Source organism: Ranitomeya variabilis, chromosome 4, assembly GCF_051348905.1.
Source record: "Ranitomeya variabilis isolate aRanVar5 chromosome 4, aRanVar5.hap1, whole genome shotgun sequence".
Classification (NCBI taxonomy): domain Eukaryota; kingdom Metazoa; phylum Chordata; class Amphibia; order Anura; family Dendrobatidae; genus Ranitomeya; species Ranitomeya variabilis.
Window position 1 is genome coordinate 759,113,227 of NC_135235.1, and position 17,766 is coordinate 759,130,992.

General features: G+C 42.4%; 2 protein-coding genes across 5 annotated transcripts in view; both read left to right on the forward strand.

The window, feature by feature from the left end:
• LOC143766871 (uncharacterized) overlaps positions 1-17,766 on the forward strand; it is a 73,367-nt gene that overhangs the window by 38,437 nt on the left and 17,164 nt on the right. For all 3 annotated transcript variants that reach the window (XM_077254867.1, XM_077254868.1, XM_077254869.1), the window contains exons 2-6: positions 4,674-4,793; positions 9,273-9,422; positions 9,552-9,731; positions 9,815-9,938; positions 10,031-10,119. In XM_077254867.1, coding sequence (XP_077110982.1) covers positions 9,345-9,422; positions 9,552-9,731; positions 9,815-9,938; positions 10,031-10,119 — 471 coding nt within the window. In that variant the 5' untranslated portion in view covers positions 4,674-4,793; positions 9,273-9,344. The remainder of the gene's footprint in view (positions 1-4,673; positions 4,794-9,272; positions 9,423-9,551; positions 9,732-9,814; positions 9,939-10,030; positions 10,120-17,766) is intronic.
• LOC143769374 (uncharacterized) lies at positions 12,746-15,334 on the forward strand. 2 transcript variants are annotated; one of them, XM_077257850.1, is made up of 4 exons: positions 12,746-12,942; positions 13,485-13,626; positions 13,918-14,535; positions 15,183-15,334. In XM_077257850.1, exons 2-4 carry the CDS (start codon positions 13,584-13,586, stop codon positions 15,203-15,205), a joined length of 684 nt encoding a protein of 227 aa, XP_077113965.1. In that variant the 5' UTR covers positions 12,746-12,942; positions 13,485-13,583; the 3' UTR covers positions 15,206-15,334. The 2 variants fall into 2 exon arrangements, with proteins under 2 accessions (XP_077113965.1, XP_077113967.1); XM_077257852.1 differs by lacking the exon at positions 12,746-12,942 and having other exon boundaries at positions 13,479-13,626.

Consider the following 17,766-nt stretch of genomic DNA (forward strand, 5'->3'; position numbering starts at 1 on the left):
AAAAGCCTTGTGAAAAGACAGGAACCATAGAGTTGTCTTTATTGATTTTAGGGGCATAGTGGCTATCAACTAAGAGGTCTCGTAGATTTTTACTTTTTGCTGTTACTGCAGGTTTTGCTGAGATGAATTTTCGTAAAATTGGATCAGTTTCCAGCACTTTCCAGTGTTTATTAAGAATCTCAGTAAGTTGGTTCCACTGGTTATTATATGTTATTAATCTGACCTGTTGGCCTTCCCTATTCGGCTGTCTTGATGGTTTATACAGTAGTGCATTCCTGGAAGCCCCCTCTGCTCTATGATAACCACGGCGAATTGACCTGTGGCTATAGCCCCTTTCTCGGAACCTAGAATAGAGTTCTCTTGCCTGTTTATGAAATTGTTCTTCCGTGGAGCATATTCGTTTAATTCTCAGATGTTGACCGATAGGGATCCCTTGGATTGTTGATCGTGGGTGAGACGATTGAGCATGGAGTAGCGTATTAGTAGCAGTCGGTTTTCGGTATACATCTGTGCTCAAAATACCCTCTGGAGTCACCTGAATATCAACATCCAGAAAGCTAAGATGACGACCATATGTATATGTCAATCTAATATTTAGATCATTTGTATTTAGATCATCCATCAGACATTTCAACTCGTCTATGGAACCCTCCCAGATAAACCATATGTCGTCAATATAACGAATCCAATGATGTATTTTATCGGTATATCTGAGAGGGTTACTCAAAAAGATGTCACGCTCCCAAGCCCCAAGGAACAAGTTGGCATATGAGGTGGCACAAGTGGCCCCCATGGTGGTTCCTTGGAGCTGGAGGTATACTTGGTTGTTAAATGTGAAGCAATTGTGCTTCAGTATGAATTCCAATAGACTGAGAATGAAATTAATCAAAGACCTGTCAAGACTGCTTGTTTGGAGAAACCAAGATGTTGCCCTCAGTCCATCATCATGTCTGATTGATGTATACAGACTTTCTACATTGGCTGTTACCATGATCATGTTCTCCTGTAATACTAGTCCATCAAAATGGCCAAGAGCCGATGTAGTGTCTCTAATATATGACGGTAAAGAAGAGACAAGCGGTTTAAGGTAAAAGTCTATGACCTGACAGGCTACTTCACATGGGCCCCCAATCCCTGACACTATGGGTCTCCCAGGGGGGTCCATATTGTTCTTGTGAACTTTAGGGATCAGATAAAATGTGGGCATACGCGGTTTGACTGTTATAATTGCCTCCATCATTTTTTGGGGGATAACACTATCCTCAAATGCCTTAATCACAATTGTCGATAGCTCTTCATGAAATCTTTCAATAGGATTATAAAATAGTTTTTTGTAGCAATTTTTGTCTGATAATAGCCTATGTGCCTGCTTTTCATAAAGTATATTGGGCCAGATTACAAGGTTGCCACCCTTATCGGCAGGTTTAAAGGAAACATCCGTCCATGTTTGCATGTCTTTAATTGCCGCCATAATTTGTTTATTAGAGTGGTCCCTGCTCATTTGACCAAGGTTCTCTATCTCAGTTGTTACCAATTTAACAAAAATTTCTACTGCCGGACACGAGTTAAGGCTAGGAAAATTTTTTGATTTGGCATAAAGGTGTGTAGGAAAATTACTCACCGAGTTCAGTTGCTCACCCTCAGCAAGAAATTCTAATATGTCCAGAACTTCTTGATCATCAATTTGAGCAGAGGGGGTTTGTGTATCATTTTTTTCATAAAACCGTTTCAGTATTAATTTTCTCGCAAAGAGGTGTACATCCTTTACTGCTGTGAAAACCTCCAAAGGAGTACCAGGAGAAAAAGTTAGTCCTTTTTCAAGAATACTTACTTGTAAATTTGTCAACACATGAGTAGAAAGATTCAATACCTTAGATTGATCATTTTTCTTGCGATAGGGATGAAAAAAGTTTCTGTTACTTCCATTTCCTCCAGATCTTGTTTTTATTGTTCTATAGTTGGAAACTTCTGAACCAGAGGACATATTGCTAGCCACTGATGATAGTGATGAGTTGGAGGGGTTCCTGGAAAGAGGTTTATCGTGTTGTGCTATCCTTCGCTGCCAGCGATAGATTTTTTTAGTCTCATAATCATTGACATCCCTCTGATATTTTTTCAACTTAGTTGCACTTATCTCCTGTTCCCACTTCCCCAGCTCACCATCCAATTCTTTAAGAAAAATTTCCAGCATATCCGTTTTAAAATTTTGACTCATATGCATCTGAGATTGACTAATTTGTACATCAATATCCTCCAGCATTTTACCATTCTTCTCGTTAATAATCTGCATAAAAGATAAAGAACATATCGTGGCCGCCTCCTCCCATTTCTGTATCAAATGTTCATCTTCTAGAGGGAATGTAGGGTATAGTTGAATCCGAAGGCCTCTAGGTATAATTTTCTGTTTGAGATAATTGTCGATAGATGTTTTAGTCCACCATAATTTAGTTTTCTTGTGAACCAAATTCTTGTACTTTTTCGTAGTTTCTTTAAAATCTGAATTAGCATCATTAAAATTCAAAGCAGCACCTTGTTTAAATAAATCGAAGGCTTTATTTTGCCAAGAAAGTTCTCTAGCCTTCAAATCCATAATAATTTTAAAGGGGTTAAATCTGTTAATAAACAGAACAAAAGTCATAGCTAAACCACTGAACCCATAACTACTCTCACGGCACAAAAAACTGTATATAATATAAACCACAAAAAAGAAAAACAGTATATAGTACCAATATATCAAAATTTTATTAAATCTATTAAAATCGCACAAACATATACAAGGTAGCTACTTTAGAAAGCAGAGACAGCCACTGCCGGTGTATTATACCGGTTATTCAATCATGGTAATGCCTGCATAATATAGTAAATCACACTTGCAATTTACATGCACATCAACTATCCAGTGTAGGGGCATACCGCCCAATCAAAATCACTGATGGCAATGCAAAAAAACATAAACAATAATAAGCAGCACTTACATGAAAAAGATGTCTCTATAATGTGGCGTCCATGCCGCCCCAACGCACGTTTCGCTTCTTCGTCGGGAGGCGTGTGTTGGGGAGGGGTGAGGCTGTATTTAAAGTATGGCTGCCCCTACACTGGATAGTTGATGTGCATGTAAATTGCAAGTGTGATTTACTATATTATGCAGGCATTACCATGATTGAATAACCGGTATAATACACCGGCAGTGGCTGTCTCTGCTTTCTAAAGTAGCTACCTTGTATAGGTTTGTGCGATTTTAATAGATTTAATAAAATTTTGATATATTGGTACTATATACTGTTGTTCTTTTTTGTGGTTTATATTGCAGGGGCAAGTCAGCCTTGTGCCCTGGGTTTGGATGTGGGGCTTCCTGTGCTGGATTTCTGGGGCTCAGATCGGACGCCTCATTGACATTATTGGCTGAACTCAAAAAGAAAGACATCCCGTACAGGTGGGGGTTCCCCTTCCAATTGAGAGCTTTCACGGGAGGCAAAGTGGCTTCTTTTAGATGGATGGGCGACTTGCCTAATTTTCTGGGTACTTTCCAACTCCCTCTGATGGACCTCCCCGAGTGGCCCTTGAGTCCGATGCTTCCAGAAGCCCCACCGAAATGGCTTACAGTTCAGCAGACCAAAAAACGTGACACCAAGCGAGCTTCATCTGATCCGACATGAGGGCTCTTCCCTTCCGATTGCATCCTCTGTTGCATGATCCTTGATCATAGATAGATCCAGTTTCACATAAAGGCTTCACACAGCCTGGGTATTTTCTTCTTCTGTTTGCGTTATGCATGACATAGATGTTCTGCAATTGTTATATAGCTTTATTCTGTTCGCACTTCATTTCCATGTTTTTTCTCTTAGGTTTTTGATTACCAAGTACGCATGGCACAGGTCATAGGGGTCATAGATCCGCAGTGGGGCATCTTCCTCTCTTTCTCCCCCCCCCCCCTCCTTTTTTTTTTTTCTCCTCCCTTCCCCCCCTTCTCTACTCCCTTCCCTTCCCCCCTTCCCTACTCCCTTCCCTTCCCCCCTTCCCTACTCCCTTCCCTTACCCTCCTCTTCCCCCCCCCTCTCTTTCCTGAAGGAGATGTACTAATCTGGATAAGATTAAAATGATCCGCTTGATTAGGTTATAAATTCTTTTTATACATAGACGATTATACCGCCATGTCCATTAACATGAAAATAGTCTTGGCCTTGTATTGTAGTATGTGCACATATAGTTAATCACCTAATACTTCTTCGTAATAACTTAAATAAGCAGTATTGACAAACCTCTATTTACAATTTCTCACGATTATATGGGATGGGGAAGGGGGGCTTCTGGCTTCCTTTAGACTTCCCTTCTCTTGATAGGGTTCCTGGGTAGCATGCTACCAAAAATTTTCCCCGACGATGTGAAAGTTATTGAGCATCGGTTCTATTGTAACTATTGTTACGTTCTTCCTCTCTATTGCTTCTCTTCTTCTCCACTCTACATCCTTCTTTGTCTCTCAAAATATTATCCCAAATGGTACCATAGTTCCAACCCATACGCTAAGTCTAAGGGGGTGTCGATAGCATTTCACAAGAATTTTGTGCCTGAGGTGTTGAGTTCCTTACTAGATCCAGATGGCAGATACGTTTTCTTATAAATTTCCTGCGCTGCACGCCAGTTGGTCATAGCTAATGTATATTTTCCGAATCAAGGACAGCAGAACTTTGGGGCAGAGTGCATGAGACGCCTTGGGGAGTTCGCTGGCTCTTCTCCTGTGATACTGGGAGACGACTTCAACAACCCCATGAATCCTGCAGTGGACGTCTCCACGGGTAAGACTTCATATCCCTCCTCTTCTATTAGTCGAATAAGGAAACAGATGTATGGCATGAGATTGGTGGACATATGGAGGGTTCTTCATCCTGACACTAGGGATTATAGATTCTTCTCACAAGTACATAATACATATAGCAGAATAGACTATTTCTTTATCTCACATAGCTTACTAGATTTACCAGTGGAGGCTGAGGTGGGCTCGATTCTGTGGTCAGACCATGCCCCAATATATTTTTCAATTTTGTTACATCCACGCACAAGGTCGGGCTTCTCGTGGCATCTAAATGAGAACTTACTCCAAGACGTGATATGTAAATCTGATGTTGAAAAAACGATCTCTAACTTTATAACAGATCACGACAGGGACTCCACATCTCCCCCTATGAAATGGGAAGCTTTAAAAAGCGTAATAAGGGGTGTACTTATTTCACACGGTGCACGCTGAAAAAGAGAGAGAGTTGCCGAAATAATTAAACTGTCCGATCAAATCCATAAATTAGAAACACAAATGTGACCTTAACACGACTACATTCGCACACCTATCTATAGCAAGGCAAAAGTTGCTCACCATACTGGACCAAAAATCTCGATGCTTTAGAGAAAAGCTCCGCAATCTCTTTTACCAATATGGAAATAAAAGTGGCAAACTTCTGGCCGGAAGCATTAACCCACGTGGTCCAAATACATTCATCCCCTTCATTAAGGATAAGGGAGGAAGGAGGGTACACAACACTAGGGACATCCTTCTGGGCTTTAGCGATTATTACAAAGATTTATACAATATACCCGGACATTACAAAGATATGTCAACATCCTTACTTCGTGACAAAATCAATAGATATCTACAACAGAACAATATACCCCTCCTATCGGAGGACATGGTGTTAGACCTGGAAAGGGAATTTACGCTGGAGGAGGTGTCGGAAACTATTAAAGGCTTGAAGCAAGGGAAAAGCCCTGGCTCAGATGGGTATTCAGCCGGTTTTTTACAAGCTTTTCTCCACATCTTAAGCCCAATTTTTCTTACAGTTTGTAACTCTATCTCTTCAGGTAGCTCTTTTCCTCCTTAGGCCTTGTCTGCTCACATTACAGTGCTACCAAAGCCTGATAAGGATCTCTCCCTGTGTAGTAATTATCGCCCAATATTCCTGATAAACCTTGATGTTAAGCTTTATGCAAAGATGATTGCAAACAGATTAGGCCCCCTTCTCCCGAGCTTAATAAACCAAGACCAGGTAGGTTTAGTTCCGGGTAGGGAGGCGCAAGATAACAACACCATACGGACCATCTCATTGATAGATCCAGTGGGGGGGAGGGATCCCATGTGCATCCTGTCAATTGATGCTGAGAAAGCTTTTGACAGGGTGCACTGGGAATTTGAATTCCAGGCCCTGAAAGGGATCGGCTTAGGAGAGAATATGCTCCACAGAATTATGGCCTTTTATGCCTTCCCTAGCGCTTAGATAAAAGTTAATGGCGCCCTTTCTGATGTGTTTGCTATCAGGAATGGCATGAGGCAGGGTGCCCACTTTCCTCTCTCTTGTACATCTTAACGATGGAGTATTTGGCTACTGCAATATGTAATAACCCCTCCATTAAGGGAGTTGAGGTGCGATCGGAGGAGCATAAGTTGGCACTTTTTCCCAACGACATCCTTTTATATGTTACATCCCCGTTAACCAGCTTACCAAATATTATCTTAGAGTTGCAGAAGTTTGGTCTCTTAAGCAAATTCAAAATGAATACCCATAAATCTGAGATCCTCAACATTTCACTACAATTATCTGAGGTAAATCAGCTGCGCGCCTCCTTCCCCTTTAGATGGCGTTTCGACTCGCTCACATACTTAGGAGTAAAAATAACAGCGAAAATCCCTAAACTGTATGACGCAAACTTTAAACCTGCTTTACATAAAGTGGAATTAGATTTAGAGCGGTGGCACAGACTTCAGCTGTCCTGGTTCGGCAGAGTTAGTGTAATTAAGATGGACCTATTGCCACGCCTCCTATATTACTTCCAAACAATTCCATTATATCTACCAGCCTCTTTTTTTATCACGTCTTAAGAAGGCTATCACCTGATTTGTTTGGTCACATACTAGATCACAAACATCATACTTTGTACTAAGCAGATCTAAACAAATGGGGGGAATTGGACTACCAGATTTTATGGTTTACGGTCGTGCATCAATAGGAACCTGTATTTTAGATTTATATCACAGCAGGAACAGTAAGAAGTGGGTTAATTTGGAAGGTGACCTCATTGGAGGTGACCCTCAAATAATATTATGGAACGCGAGGGGAGGGGGGCTTTGCCTGCCCTTTTTGACTAGAAATATGATCCTAGTCATCCGACAGAGCGGCGTGCGCCTACAAACCTCAACTTCCCTTGGACCACTCACCCCAATATATGATAACCCTAACTTTCCTGCAGGACTCCACAGGGAGACTTACCTGAACAAATGTAGAGCCTCAAGGCCTAAAATATGTGACTACTTAAATCAAACTGGTGTTAAGCCTCTACACAAAATACACTAAGGGGAGGAGCCTCCTACAGGTATCTGTTTTTTCTATGAACAATTGAAAAGTTTCATATACACAACATCAAAACAACAACATTGTAAGAGCATTGACACCTTTTGAGAAGCTTTGTATTGCTGAGGAGCCTCCGGTCCACACGGTCTCATTGCAGTATAATCTTTTCCAGAGGGGTCAAACCCCAACGCACAATTTTCCAATATTTTTCTCAAAATGGGAGAGTGACTTGGGGATATCATTATCTCAAGAGGAGAGGGACAAGATCCTATTATTTACTTTTAGGACCTCGCTGCCCTCTGTGTCACTGGAGAGGAGCTATAAGATCCTGTCAAGGTGGTATAGATGCCCTACCTTGGTTCATGCCATGTTCCCGGAGATCCCAGATATATGCTGGCGATGCGCAGAGGAAAAGGGAACATATGTCCATATCTGGTGGGACTGTCCGCCCATACAGAAATTGTGGATGTCAATCTTTGATCTCTATAATAAACTATCTATTCGTAAGGTTAGGCCCACAGCAGAATTAGCCCTCCTGACTTTGTGACTTGTCAATATTTGGATTTAAGAAGAATCTTCTCAGACATTTCCTCACGGCCACTAGGAACTTGATCCCCCGGTACTGGAAACAAGAAAAATCCCCCTCATGCTCTGAATTTGTTGCAGAACTTAACGATATATATAGAATGGAGCAATTGATAAATCAGGCTACTGGGGATCCTACCAAATTTTACAATACTTGGGCTCCATGGATTGTATTCAGAGAAACTCCGGATTTAGATGTATGGCTATCTAGACCCTGATCTATATTTGGATTAGCTTTAGCTGTTCTTACTTCCTGAACATTACTTATCTAACTTAACCTGCTTCCATGATCTGAAATCAAATTCAGTGGGTCTCCATCTTGTCCACCGTTGGAAGGAGGATGGGGTCCACCCGAGGGAGGGAGCTCGGCTCCCCCGTACCCAATTACTTACAATATATCTTCTTGTTCTTATCTTTATTCTTTTCTTCTTCTCTTTCTTTCCTCTCTTTCTACCTCTCCTTTTCTCAAACTTTCCTCATCTTGTATGAGATACCTACTATCAATATATGTAACTTAGCAATTGGTGCTACGAATAATCTTTTCCAATGATTACCTATTACAACAATGATAATTAAAGTTATTAAACTGGATAAGAGACAATATTGGCTGTGGCCAATAAAACTTTAAAATTGTTGGGACACTAACTTTATGACGGAAAAGTAGATTGTGTTCGATTTATTTGATTGTGTTCCCATTCTCTCTTATTGATGTATTGTTTATTTGCTTCAATAAACACGATTTAAACAAATATAGGGGGACCCTACATCACTTTTTTCGGGGTTCCCACATTTTAAAAGCCAGTATACCGTTGAAAGCTTATATTAATAGCCTGGGATGCTCCATGGGTATTACCCCCTTCCTAGGCTATAAACAAACTTCTGTGTGTGAATCAGACCTGAGATCTAACGTGATAGAAGATTACAGTGTGGGGAAGACGGGAAACCTTCATATAGACGGCCGGTGGTGATGGAGTCAGTGACCGACTCTGGCCAAATATGTCTCTAGAGCCGTAGTAGAAGATGAAGATGTCGTCCTCATCATGAAGTAGTTATTTCTCATGTCGCGTGTAATGAATATCTCCTGCACTATTGCTAATGCCGATTCCAGGGTCGGCAAATGAGACGAGAATTAGCATTATGGAAGATGAGTCTATGAGAAACGTATTCAGCTGCCGACTCCGAGGAAGAAACTGCTTGTTGTCTGTGGCCTAAATATATAGGATTTATTAGTAGATGTAAAGAAGGAAACTAAATACTGTAAAATAATAAATCTCCTCATATGTTTCCCTTATTATCTCCAGTAATTGTATTACACAGGATTCTTATGATGTTACATCGGCTCATCTTCTCATTCAGGTCCCTACAATATCGGATCCTCTCAGTGAAGATCTTCTACAAAAGAAAATTTTCCTGATTTACCCATCAAAGATGGATATGGACAGAGACAAGATGGTGGAGAGGATATTACACCTCACCCTAGAGATCCTCTTCCGGCTTACTGGAGAGGTGAGAGATTCTGATGACGTCACATTACATCATTCTTATCTATGGGAATAACAGATGGACAGAACTGGAGAGGTGAGGACTCTGGAGATGTCTGTAGTGAGATTTATTAATGTGTCTCTCCATTACCAGGATTACACAGTGGTGAAGAAGACCTCTAGTGATCGCTGTCAGGACCCTGTGTCTGAGGGATGGGGAAGACCCCTGAGCCCAATCACGGGGCCTCCACCTCACCCCCTGATCCATGAGGACATCAATGACCAGAAGATCCTAGAACTCCTCTACAAGATGATTGAGCTGCTGACTGGAGAGGTGACACTGCTGGGAATGCTGGGACATTATACAAGAACACTATGAAGGGATCGGGGGGATGACGGTATCATTGTATGTGTCAGGTTCCTATAAGGTGTCAGGATGTCGCCGTCTATTTCTCCATGGAGGAGTGGGAGTATTTAGAAGAACACAGAGATCTGTACAAGGACGTCATAATGGAGGTTCCCCAGCCCCTCACATCACCAGGTAATAGACCGGACTAAATACACACGGCCTATAATTATCTGTATGTAAAGAATGAATTCACTCCCTGTATGTGTTGTCCTCTTACTGGATAGATCTGGAGGAAACACCAGAGAGATGTCCCCGTCCTCTTCTTCCACAGGACTGTAATCAAGAAGATCCCAATGCTCCTCAGGATCATCAGGTAGATGGAGAGACATACCTCCCAACTTGTGAAGAAGGGAAAGAGGGACAAAGCTTGCCGCTTGCGCAGTGGCAATTTTTAGGCCACGCCTCTGACCACACCCATTTCACAACTAGTCACACCCTTATTCACACCCCAACCACACCCATTTAGCACTGCTGATCACACTCATAAACAATAATTATAAAAAAAAATATGGCCACACAGTGCTCCATGCTGTATAATGGCCACACAGTGCTCCATACTGTATAATGGCTACACAGTGCTGAATACTGTATAATGGCCACACATAGTGCTCCATACTGTATAATGACCACACATAGTGCTCCATACCGTATAATGGCCTCACATAGTGCTCCATACTGTATAATGGCCACACATGATGCTCCATATTGTGTACTGGCCTTCAGATAGTGCTCCATACTGTATAATGGCTACACAGTGCTCCATACTGTATAATGGCTACACAGTGCTCCATACTGTATAATGGCTACACAGTGCGCCATACTGTAAAATGGCTACACAGTGCTCCATACTCTATAATGGCTACACAGTGCTCCATATTGCATAATGGCCACACATAGTGCTCCATACTGTATAATGGCCACACAGTGCTACATGATGTATAATGGTCACACAGTGCTCCATACTGTATAATGGCCACACATGATGCTCCATACTGTATAATGGCCACACATAGTGCTCTATACTGTATAATGGCCATACATGATGCTCCATACTGTATAATGGCCACACATGATGCTCAATACTGTATAATGTCCACACAGTGCTCCATACTGTATAATGGCCCCACATGATGCTCAATACTGTATAATGGCCACACAGTGCTTCATACTGTATAATGGCCCCACATGATGCTGCGTACAGTATAATGGCCCCAGATGATGCTGCGTACAGTATACTGTCCCCACGTGAATGCTCCATACAGTATAATGGGCTCACATGATGCATACTGTATAATGGCCTCATATGATTCTTTGTACAGTATAATGGCCCCACATGATGCTGCGTACTGTATAATGGTCCCACATGATGCTGCGTACAGTATAATGGCCTCACATGATGCTGCGTTCAGTATAATGGTGTCACATGAAGCTGGGTACAGTATAATTGCCCCACATGTTGCTAGGTACAGTATAATGGCCTCACATGATGCTCCATTCAGTATAATGGCCCCTGTTATGACCCCAATGGCGAGGGTCTCAGAGGAACGTGGAAGTCTGCAGAATACAAAAATCCAGCTCATAGGGCAGTGGTAACTGGGTTGACCATATATCTACTCCTAACGCCAACACTAGAAGTAGCCGGGGATCATTCCTACGTTGATTCTAGATGACACGCGCCAGCCGGAGAATCTAGCTACCCCTAGTAGAGGAAAACAAAGACCTTTCTTGCCTCCAGAGAAGGGGACCCCAAAGCTGGATAGAAGCCCCCCACAAATAATGACGGTGAGGTAAGAGGAAATGACAAACACAGAAATGAACCAGGTTTAGCACAGAGAGGCCCGCTTACTGATAGCAGAATAAAGAAAGGTAACTTATATGGTCAACAAAAACCCTATCAAAATCCACACTGGAAATTCAAGAACCCCCGAACCGTCTAACGGTCCGGGGGGAGAACACCAGCCCCCCTAGAGCTTCCAGCAAAGGTCAGGATATAGATTTGGAACAAGCTGGACAAAAATACAAAACCAAAACAAATAGCAAAAAGCAAAAGGCAGACTTAGCTGATATAACTGGAACCAGGATCAGTAGACAAGAGCACAGCAGACTAGCTCTGATAACTACGTTGCCAGGCATTGAACTGAAGGTCCAGGGAGCTTATATAGCGACACCCCTAACTAACGACCCAGGTGCGGATAAAAGGAATGACAGAAAAACCAGAGTCAAAAAACTAGTAACCACTAGAGGGAGCAAAAAGCAAATTCACAACAGGCCCCGCATGATCCTCCATACAGTATAATGGCCCCACATGATACTGGGTACAGTATAATGGCCTCACATGATGCTCCATACAGTATAATGGCCCCGCATGATGCTCCATACAGTATAATGGCCCCACATGATGCTGGGTACAGTATAATGGCCCCACATGATGCTCCATACTGTATAATGGCCCCACATGATACTGCGTACAGTGTAATGGCCACAAATGGTTACCCCACCCTCATCATTGCCTTCACACCCCCATCATTGCCTTCTCCATCACTACACACACCTACACACACACACACACACACACACACACACATACACACCTTTCAATGCTCTCCCTAGCAGCTTCCACTCCGCGGCACTGAATGATGTCATCCAAAATCAAAAAGGAGCAAGTGTATGCAAACAAATTGGGATCACCACAAAATAAGAATTTATACAAAATCCAGCTTTATTCAAGAAACTCCACACAAAGACATAAAAACATATTAAAACAACCCCCTAAAAGTATGACCTGGGGTAATGGGTCCATATAGATCATTGATAGAAATTGTAACATAGCAAATAGCCACTATACAGCCGATATATACATGGAACACAGAACCAAAAATATGCAACACACGGGCATTAAATGGTGCGATGTAATAACACACCATTGAGAGGAACTTACTGTCTCGTGGTCTCTCATTTTCTCCAATGAGTACCCTTGACAAATTCGAGCTAACAAAGGACTTATACCTCTTTTGTAGACAATTGACTTTTAGACTATTATATCAGAATCCCACAATATTGGATGATATGACGGAGACAGACAGACATTTGTTACGAGACCTAACGGAGCTATTGGAAGAAAGTGAGAATTACCAAGGTAAGCGTAGATTCAACGGCAGATTGCCATCACAGGCTACCCCGTCGTTTACCCTTTTTCCGGCAATACAAACTTTTTATGAGAAAATGAGCAGAGATATCCAGGGTCTAAAACCGGACAGAATTGGCCTCGGTAATTTAACCTGGCAGGAGAGGCAGGCCCTTAAGGAGTTGAAAGCCAATGAGTCCTTTGAGATCAAGGAGGCGGACAAGGGGGGCAACATAGTGCTGTGGCCCAAAGATATGTATTGTGATGAAGCTAAAAAACAATTGGGCAACCCGCAGCACTATGTTGCCCTACCATCAGACCCTACTCTGATTTTCAAATCGAGCCTGGACAAACTCCTGAGTAATGCCTATGCTCGTAATATCATCAACAAGAGGGAATTGGATTTTTTGACGGTCAAGTACCCGGTGGTTCCCACATTTTACATGTTACCTAAGGTACATAAATCTGTGACGGAGCCACCGGGTAGGCCTATAGTCTCAGGGATTGGTGGGCTCTACGAAAAGTCTTGTATTTACCTTGATTTCTATTTACAGCCTATCGTGCTTAAGTTGGACTCGTATATACGTGACTCTTCGTTCCTGATACAACAATTGGACCCTCTTGTACTACCCGATGACACCATTCTGGCCACAATGGACGTCGAAGCGTTGTATACCAATATCCAACACGACATAGGTATTTCAGCTATAGGCTACTTTTTGGACAAGTTTACAACAGGGAATAGGGGGCATGATTCTTTTGTCCTGGACCTTCTGAAAATGGTTTTGGAGAAGAGCTACTTCACCTTTGATAGGGTTTTTTACAAACAAGTTTCTGGGACCGCTATGGGGGCTAGGTGCGCGCCCCCATATGCAAACCTCTTTATGGGATGGTGGGAGGAAACTCAGGTATCCAAGAATCGGTACTTTCAACAAAATGTTTTGAAATGGTACCGATTCATCGATGATATTGTTGTTTTGTGGACAGGTACGGCAGAGGCGTTTGAAGAATTTGTTAACGAACTTAATACGAACCAATGTAACATACGATTGACATCCAATTATTCTAGGAGTTCGGTGGATTTCCTGGATTTGAAAATTACAGCCAAGGACAACCGGATCAATACCACCCTGTTCCGGAAAAAAACCGCCACAAATAGCGTCCTACATTACTCCAGTTTCCACCCAAACCATCTACGCAATAGCATCCCAAAGGGACAGTTTCTCCGAGTCAGAAGAAACTGTAGCACCACAACAGATTTCCAGGATGAATCGAGACAGCTTACGAATCGCTTCCTAGAACGTGGATATCCACGGAGGGCCATCTCCAGGGCCTTTGAAAACGCACGACAAAAACCAAGGGAAGAGGTTCTTAAAGTACAACCAAGAGCCAACAAGGACCAATTGAGTCTTGTAACAAGGTATAACAACCAGTGGGACGACGTACGTCGCTTGATGAATGATAATTGGGGGATATTATTGAGTGACTCGAGGTTGAGGACACTTGTCCCCAATGGACCAAAGATGGTGGCCAGGAGAGCAAGAAACCTGAAAGACCATCTATCCAGGAGCCACTTCAGGAGGTGTACATCTAGAACACACTCAGGTAATGTTATCTTTGGTTCATATCCATGTGGGGGGTGCTCGGTGTGCCCACTGATGTTGGCCGATATGGGTATCTCTGTTCCCTCCTTGCCCTTTCGGGTAAAATCAAGATCTTACTTCAATTGTCGTACACGCAACTTAGTTTATGCCCTAATCTGTGGATGTAACAAACTTTATGTTGGTCAAACAACACAAGAATTGCGCCGCAGGGTGCAGCAACATATTTCGAGTATATCCACAGCTAAAAGCGATAGGGATAAAGGCAAGCAGTTGACCACTGTAGCCACCCACTTTCTAGAACATCATAGTGGCAGCCCGAGGACCCTTCGTGTAATGGGATTAGAGGGGGTTACCCCAAATATTAGGGGTGGCGGAGTATCAGATGAGTTACTGAGGAGGGAATCCCGATGGATTTACGAGCTCAAGAGTTTGATACCAGGCGGCCTGAATGGTGAACTCTTATATACAGGTTTTTACAAAAGATTATAGGATTTTTACCTATATGTTCTATTGTATACTGTAATGGGTAAAAACTCGGCTGGATTGGGTATCAACTCTATCTATACTTTTCATTTTTGTTTATGATTTTGTTCCAGTGTTTATTGTTCATTTTATTTACTGTTTTATTATATATATTTTTTGTTATAGGCCTAACAGGAGGGAACTACTGATCTCTTTCTTCCACAGCACTTGGTCCGGTGGACTTCTGTACGTGCTGTGTTCTCAGCAAATGTAATGGACATCGGTTACCCACAGATGGTCGGATGTCTATAGGACGGATTTATACATCTCACAGTGTGGACTGTCTACATTATACAGTGTGGACTGTCTACGTATACAATTATTATACTACTAGTACAAATCTATTATATCCAAATTATATGGCAATAATCATGTTATATTATGTGTATGTGTATGTATATATATATATATATATATATATATATATGTGTATGTATATATATATATATATATATGTGTGTGTATGTTCTATTTTTATTTTTATAATTTTTTTTATTAATTTTTTTTTTTTTTTTTTTTTTTTTGGACCCCTCGTGGGTTGCAATAACTATCTGTCTACCAATTATCCAATATCTACAATTCTTGCTTGAATACCTCACTCATAGCTATGCTATCTCATTATGTCTGCCAGCAATATATTAGGGAAACATTCTTTACTGGGTTGTTCTTGGGCCTCTAGCCCCCTTTCCATCTGGTTGGAGTAAATTTACTCCACCCAACAAAAAATTACAAATGTATGCGCATACATGTTCTGTTTTGCCTTATATATTCACTGTATATATACGGTAATCTCTATGGGATGTTAATATATAGTGGCATTTGCCCAAAATATATTGACACATATACTTACTGATATAGTGGCATTTGCCCAAAATGTATTGGCACTTTACTGGTTCTCTCCCTCCTTTTGTATATAGTTTACTGCTGGTAGGATCGAACTCGTGGCCACTTTGGTCCGTGTGCAGTTAATGCTGGTGTTGTACACAGGTGCTCCAGTGTCCGGCACCACCACTTGGACTACTGAATATAGGGATGGAGACTTTGATGTGAGTGTACTTCTGTATGTCAAAGTCATGGTTAAAGATACCATATATTTTGTACCTTGTGCTTTATGCCTCCGACAGCCGAAGATATTTTTCTCCTGTTCTGGGGCTATCATACCCCTGCACGACCGGGACATTGTGTTAGGTTGTGCACATTCACATATTTTTTCTGGTGATAAACGATACATGCATGCAGTATCCCTAACCTAAATGTGCAGGGTAATTGTGCGATGCCGCTCTGTGTGGCTGTATTCACATTGCCACTCTTACAGCTATTAGCACTGTTGCTTGGAGCTGGGGCTTTGTTCCCATGGAGATGGGTGACTCACCATCTTGCAATGCACATGCACCAGCTACGTTCACTGTGCAATCACAGGGAACGTCTAGCATCTGCGCAGTAGGTCTTGGGGGACGCCAGGAATGAAGTGATACTGCCTGTACTGCTGCTCACACCTGGTAGGTGTAAAAAGAAATCATGTAGCTATTTAAGTTAAGAAATGTACTGCACTTGTTATATCGACCTTGAGGAAGACGCTACGGGCGTCGATACGCGTGGGTCACAGCTACGCTACAGCCTGCCAGATATCCACTGAACCAATGCTGCTAGGAGCCCTATTACCGCCTAGGTGTTAGGTAGGGTGAGTTAATATGGGACCTGAATACTAGGGTCTAGGCAGCCACACGGTGCTCACTATGCCCCTAAGTGTATTTTAGGTTTTTCTATCTGTAGATTTTTTGTTGTGGGACATAGAATAGTAAAGGGTGTATTACTTAAAAAACACTCACTAAGTGCTTTTCTGAATGATGTCATCCAGTCGCGACGCTGACTGCTTACGTTGCTGCAACTCCGGCACGCCACTGGTAATGACCTCTGCGTGTCTCCTGTGCCAGTCAGTGTCAGAGCGAGGATCAATATCCGCTCCGTACACCTCGTACACACACAGCTCCGCTCCGTACACCTTATACACTCGCGGCTGCACTCCGTACACCTCGTACACATGCGGCTGCTGTTGTGAATTCTGTTCTTGGGCTCCCTCCGGTGGTTGTAAGTGGTAGCGCTGCTGCCTTTGGAGCACAGCATTTGTCAGGTGTGTTCACTCTCTGTAATCTTGACTAGGCTATTTAATCTTGCTTGACCCTTTGGTCAGTGCCAGTTGTCCATTGTTCATGGAGGATTCACATTCCTGCCTGGTCTCTCCTGCTTGCTGTGCATGTCAACCAATATAAGTTCTGGCTTGTTTTTGCAGTCCACATGCTGTGGACTTAATTGTTCAGTGCTTTTTATGTTTTGGTTTTTTCCAGCTCTGACTATGTAAGGATTTAGATAAAGACAAAACACACGGCACTCAAGGATCCTGTGTGGTGCCCAAGTCAGGTTTCCAGCCCGTCAATCCAATAGTAATAAATCACTTGGCACTCAAATGGTTTCTTTCAGATGAAAAAAGTGAACATCCCATTTATTTGTGCATCCAGTTCAAAGATTATTTAAACGTTTTCGGTCAAATCACAAGACCTTCATCAGAAAGCAGGCAGCCCCCGGGATTATTCCACACAGCGTGACGGACCGGACGTCTATGAGTGCCATATGCAGCGGCGGATACACGCCCTCCTTCTCCCTTCAAGGATCTGAGACGCTCCAGGTGTGCTTTCCATCCCAGGTTGCCTAG